The 6,078-nt window shown below is 45.5% G+C and overlaps 1 protein-coding gene across 2 annotated transcripts in view; it reads right to left on the bottom strand.

The window, feature by feature from the left end:
• Positions 1–5,636, bottom strand: part of FLVCR1 (FLVCR heme transporter 1) — a 28,793-nt gene extending 23,157 nt beyond the window's left edge. For both annotated transcript variants that reach the window (XR_004680260.1, XM_035010524.1), the window contains exon 1: positions 4,884–5,636. Coding sequence is in view for 1 of the 2 variants with exons in the window: in XM_035010524.1 (XP_034866415.1) it covers positions 4,884–5,621 (738 nt within the window). In the remaining variant the exon portion in view is untranslated. The remainder of the gene's footprint in view (positions 1–4,883) is intronic.
• Positions 5,637–6,078: the final 442 nt, after the last annotated feature.

Below are 6,078 nucleotides of genomic sequence, written 5' to 3'. Positions count from 1 at the left end.
AGAATGGGAGAAAATAGTTGCAAATCCTATGTCGAAGAAGGGTCTACCATCTAGAATATATAGAGAACTCTCACAACAACAAAAAGACAAACATCCAATTCAAAAATGGGCAAAGGACTTGAATACACATTTTTCCAAAGAAGATATACAAATGTTCAATAAACACGTGAAAAAAAATGCTCAACATCATTAATCAGTAGGGAAACGCAAATCAAAACCATAATGAGATACCACTTAATACCCACAAAGATGTCTATAATAAACAAACAAACAAACAAAAAACTGGAAAATAACAAACGTTGGCAAGATGTGAAAAAATTGCAACCCTTGTACACTGCTAGCAGGATTGTAAAACAGTGCATCCACCGTGGAAAACAATTTGGCAGTTCCTTAAAAAATTAAACATAGAATTCCCATATGACCTAGCAATTCCACTCCTAAATAAATACCCCAAACACTAAAGATAGGTATTCAAACAAATATTAAATATTATACGTGAATATTCATAACAGCCCTATCTGCAATAGCCAGAAGGTAGAAACAAACCCAAAAGTCCATCAGTGGATGAACGGATAAACAAAACGTGGTACACCCATATAATGAAACATTATTCAGCCCTAAAAAGAATGAAATATTACCATGGATGATCTTTGGATGAACTTTGAAAAACATGCTAAGTGAAAGAAGCCAGACATAAAAGGTCACATAGTGAATGATTCCATTTACATGAAATATCTAGAACAGCTAAATCCATGGAGAGAAAAAGCAAATTAGTGGTTGTCAGGGGTCAGAAGAAGGGGTGAATGAAGAGTGACTGCTTAGTGTTGGGTATTGGGTCTTCTTTGAGGGTGGATGAAAATATTTTGGATCTAGATAGAGGTGATGGTTGTGCAACCCTATGAATGCACTAAATGCCACTGAGCTGTAATCTAAATAAAATAAAAAAATCTAAAATAAAATTAAAGTATTAAAGGAGCTCAATGGAGAAAGATAACAGGGATGGAGATGAGAAGGAAGGGCCCAAGATTGATTTCCAAAAGGAAGAGTCACCAAACACTTCATTTGCTCCTTTACAAAAAGCTGGATAGAGACCATTAAACAGGTAATTACAAGAGAGTTTGGTAAGTACAGTGATACAGTGATGGAGAGGTAGAGGGTGCTAAGACTGGAATGATCACGTGATGTATCATCCAAACGAGAACACTATTCAAAGTGAAAGGGACTAAATGAGTAGTTTTCCTAATGAACAGCTCCACACCTGGATTATCCCAGGCAAACTGGAACATACAGTCACCCTAGCTAAGAAACTACTTTGAAGGAGCACTTTGTATAGACTTGGGGTTCAGGAAAAGTTCCTGGAGGAGCAAAGATCTGAAGAAGAAACTGGAGTTAGCCAAGTAAAATCAGTGTGTTCCCAGCCAAGGGCACATCATGTACAAAGGAAGGAGGAGAGCATGACCTTGTGAGAAGCTGTAAGTAGTGGACAATTCCCCTCAGAGCAGAGAAAAAATGTGGATGTGAGGAATGGGGGGGTGTGGAGAGGTGAAGCCGAAGAGCTGACAGGAGGGAGATCCAAAAGGACTCACACTGTCTCATTAGACAGTTTGAATTTTATACTCAGGGCAATGGAAGCCACTGCAGAGAGCAAGGGAGTGTCCTGGACAGATTTGCACATCAGAAAGACCACAGTGGATAAATGTGAAGAGTAATAGGAAAAGTGCAAGAGCTGCAGATAGGAAAGTCAGCCAGCAATCTCAAGGTAAGGGCTGCCGGTGGCCAAAGCCAAGATAGAGGCAGCAGAAATGAAGAGAAATGCGCTAGGAGACCAGGTGCATTTGGATGGGTGGCAGCATATGGAATTATCAGCTAGCCAGTATCTAAAGCTGAGTCTAAAGCTCACTCATTTATTCAACCAATTTGTATGGAGCATCTATAACGTGCTGGGCACTGTATTAAATGCTGGTGAGATAACTGTATACATTCAGACCACATGCCTATTTTCATGAAACTTACAATCTAATAGTGGGGATGGGAAATGACTAATAACAATATATAAGCATAAATATATCAGATAGTGATAAGCACCATATGGAGATAAGTATAATGATGTAATAAGAGAGTGACTGGGCAACTCTAAATGGGTTCCTCAAGAAATGCCACAAAATGATATTTAAAATGAATTTAAGGGGCGCCTGGGTGGCTCAGTCGTTAAGTGTCTGCCTTCGGCTCTGGTCATGGTCCCGGGGTCCCGGGATCGAGCCCCGCGCTGGGCTCCCTGCTTGGCAGGAAGCCTGCTTCTCCCTCTCCCACTCCCCCTGCTTGTGTCCCCTCTCTCGCTGTGTCTCTCTCTGTCAAATAAATAAATAAAATCTTTTAAAAAATAAAATAAAAAATAAAATAAAATGAATTTAAAATGAGAATTGCATGACAGTAAGGATGTAATAATGTGATCCTAGGAGGAAGAACATTCCAGGCAGAGAGAATGCTTCTGCAAAGGCCCTTATGCAAAATCCAAGCTTAGTGTTGTTTAAGGAGCCGAAGAAGACATATCAGAATAAGGTTTTGCAACCCAGAGTGAAGAGTTTAGATTTTAGGTACTATGGAAAATCATTGGTGAGTCCAAAGCAGAGCAATGACAGGATCTGATCCATGTTTTAGAAGGGTTTCTCAGGTTAGAGACCTGGCAATAGACATGAATAGTGAAAAGCCAGGATGCAGGAAATCAGACAGACATGGGCGTGAATGTTGCCACCAGTTCACTGTGTGACTTCTGGAAAATAATTTCATCCCTTCAGGTCTCAGTTTCTGTATCTATAAACCAGAGAGACTAATGGTTCCTACCTTATATTATTAAATTCAAGGACACAATGCATGTAAAATACTTAGCATGGTGCCACGTTCTTAGTGAATGCTCAATAATGTGGAATATTATTATAAATGATCATTCCATAATTTAGGCTGAAAATGAGGGCCATGAAAAGTGCACAGTTACTGCAGCCAAGGAAGGACAAGAACACCTAGGGACAATAAATGTACAAAGAAGGCAGAGGTGGGCTGAACATGAGAGGGAAATCTGCCTATGAGAAAACATTTCCATTTATTATCCATAAATAGATAATCCATAGGTATGGAGTTAATAATATTTCTGCCATGCTCAATGAAGTATGAATATGGAATATAATTTTGTTAATGAAAAATACCTTAAGAAAACAGTTCCTACCTAAACATATGGAAGCAACCAACTCAAATATCAGTTATAAATTATTTTGGTTTTTTTTTTTTTTAAGATTTTTATTTATTTATTTGACAGAGAGAGACACAGCAAGAGAGGGAACACAAGCAGGGGGAGTGGGAGAGGGAGAAGCAGGCTTCCTGCTGAGCAGGGAGCCCGATGCGGGGCTCGATCCCAGGACCCCGGGATCATGACCTGAGCTGAAGGCAGATGCTTAACGACTGAGCCACCCAGGCACCCCAGTTATAAATTATTTTGAATACACAACAACTACAGTTCAAGCTACCCATTTCTTCTGTACTTTTTTTTTTTTTAAAGATTTTATTTATTTATTTGACAGAGAGAGACACAGCGAGAGAGAGAGCACAAGCAGGGGGAGTGGGAGAGGGAGAAGCAGGCTTCCCACCGAGCAGGGAGCCCGATGTGGGGCTCGATCCCAGGACCCTGGGATCATGACCTGAGCTGAAGGCAGACGCTTAACGACTGAGCCACCCAGGCGCCCCCATTTCTTCTGTACTTTTAGAGAAAGAAGATAAACATAAAGTAATAAACATGTAGAACTAGTCTCTTTACGGATTTTAGCTAAATCTTATTGTGATCTTGGAACAGGTGTTAGACTGGAAGTAAGAGAGTAACATTCTTTTGTTACATAGCATGTAGGAATATAGGCAGAGAGACAGGTGATTTTTAACTACATTCTCAAGCTGAATGAACACTCAATACAATGTACATAAAGTATCACAGAACTCCATATGCAAATTTTAAATGACAATAAAAGACTCAATCTGCAATTACAACACACACACACACAACATTCTACTTAGTAATGCTACAGGAATGCTACTGGAATTTGAACCTATGGTGTTAGAAGGACTAGGAAGCACTTTAAGGGAGAAATGGCAAAATAAGATCATGGGTTCCATGATCTGCGATCTGTCTTGCATTTTCTGACTGTTAAAAATTGGTAATTGGACTCAGTAATGTTGTGAGGTCTTTACCACCAGAACATTTATTTAGCTGTCATTTATAAGCGTTGTGTACCAGGCACTCTGCTGATTGCTAACATATAAAATTAAACAGGAAGGGCACTTGGCTGGCTCAGTCCGAAGAGTGTACAACTCTTGATCTCAGGGTCATGAGTTCCAGCCCCACCTTGGGTGTAGAGACTACTACGAAAGATAAAAGAACTTTAGAAAAATAAATAAGTAAAACAAAACAAAATAAAATAAAACAGGAGCTGTTCACACTGATCACTCAAAATGAGAACAAACTTCCCAGAATCCAACACCTTCCTTTTACAAAGAATACACTGGGAACGACAAAAATACCTACCTAAGTCTCACTGGTTATTACACTGACAAGTTTTCTACGATGCTAGGGATATATGGGCCAGTTCAGTTAATTATTTTATAGGTAATTCTCAAAAACAAGAAGATAAGGTGGTCACTTCAAACTGGTTTTGAAGTTCTGCCCTTACAAATCAATCAAACACCCTCTTTAATCCAAGACTGCCTCCTATCTTATGACTACACGTCTCCTTCCCTTCATTTATACACACCCGCCTCCTGAGGGTCCATCCACACGCCTAGCTCATACAGCCTATGCCTTTATCTTTAAGGATCCGATTTTCATCTATCACTCTAGTTCTTACCTGATTGCCTAGCACGGCAGTGGCACAAGCTGTGGATACCTCCTTGGGCCCAAACCACACCGAGGCGATGCGGGAGGGCAAGCCGAGGATGAACACCTGGGCCACGGAGCACAGGCACTGGCCCAGCATGGTGACCCAGAAGAGATGCCGCTGGACACTGGCGCACTTGATCCAGGCGCCCAGGCAGTTGAGGCCGGAGCCCAGTAGGGCCGTGAGCCGCAGGCCTCTGGTGTCCAGCAGCCACGTGGCGGGGAAGACGAGGGGCACGTAGGCCAGCATGTACACCATGGACAGCCAGTCGATGTGCAGGGAGGAGACGCCATAGAAGCCCTCAAAGACATTGCTGATGATGCTGTATTGGATCCACTGAAAGGCGTTCACCAGCGAGTACAGGCTGAAGATCAGGAGCACCACAAAGCGCCGCGCAGAGAGCGCCGTCTGGGGCACCCGGGAGCCCTCGGCCCCGGGGGTCTCCTCCCCGGGGCCCGCAGGCAGCAGCCGGGTCTGGGTCTCCTCCTCCGGAGCCAGCGGAGTCTGCGGCCTGCCGAGGGATTCAGCGGCGGCCACGAGGCGGTCCCGAGACACTCCATTCGGGGTCAGGCAGCCGGCTTTGGGTCCGTTCTGCGGCTCGGAGCTCAGCTTTCCGGGGGGCTCGCCCCCCGGGACCAGGAGGTATCCATTCGCGGGCGGGTGCCCGGGTGCCACCGCTGCCCCCTCCTCATCGTCCAGCTTTGCCATGTCCCCGCGCTCCCCCGCGCCCCGGCCCTCCTCCCTGCGCCCCCCGGCCCAGGACCCGAGGCCCTCCCTGCACCCCAACCGCAACCCCTTGGCCCACCGCTCATGCAACCCTTTCCCTGGCCGGGTGCGCCTGGGTGCAAGCCGCGAAACCCAGCCCGCGCCGCCGGAGGCCGCAGGCGAAGCAGAAGTCCTCGCGCCCCTCCAGGCCCGCGGTCACCCTGAGCCAGGCCCCGCCCCAAGAACGTCACCCGACCAAGCGGCGGGAGAGCCAATCGGGGCGCTTCTGTCAGGGATGAGGCCGGAGGAAATTTGCTGGGACTAGAGGAGGAAGGCGGGGCTGGAAGGGTAAGGCCCCGCGTTCACTCCGGTGGAGAGATGCGGTCGCCGAGAGTAACCCGCCTGGGAAGAGGGCGGGAGGCGGTGCCGAGGGGGAGGGGAGGGGGAGCGGGAGGGTGGG

The sequence above is a fragment of the Mirounga leonina genome, unplaced genomic scaffold (genome assembly GCF_011800145.1).
Source record: "Mirounga leonina isolate KUSES-001 unplaced genomic scaffold, KU_Mleo_1.0 Mir_154, whole genome shotgun sequence".
Lineage (NCBI taxonomy): Eukaryota > Metazoa > Chordata > Mammalia > Carnivora > Phocidae > Mirounga > Mirounga leonina.
This window is presented reverse-complemented; position numbering and strand designations above follow the sequence as displayed.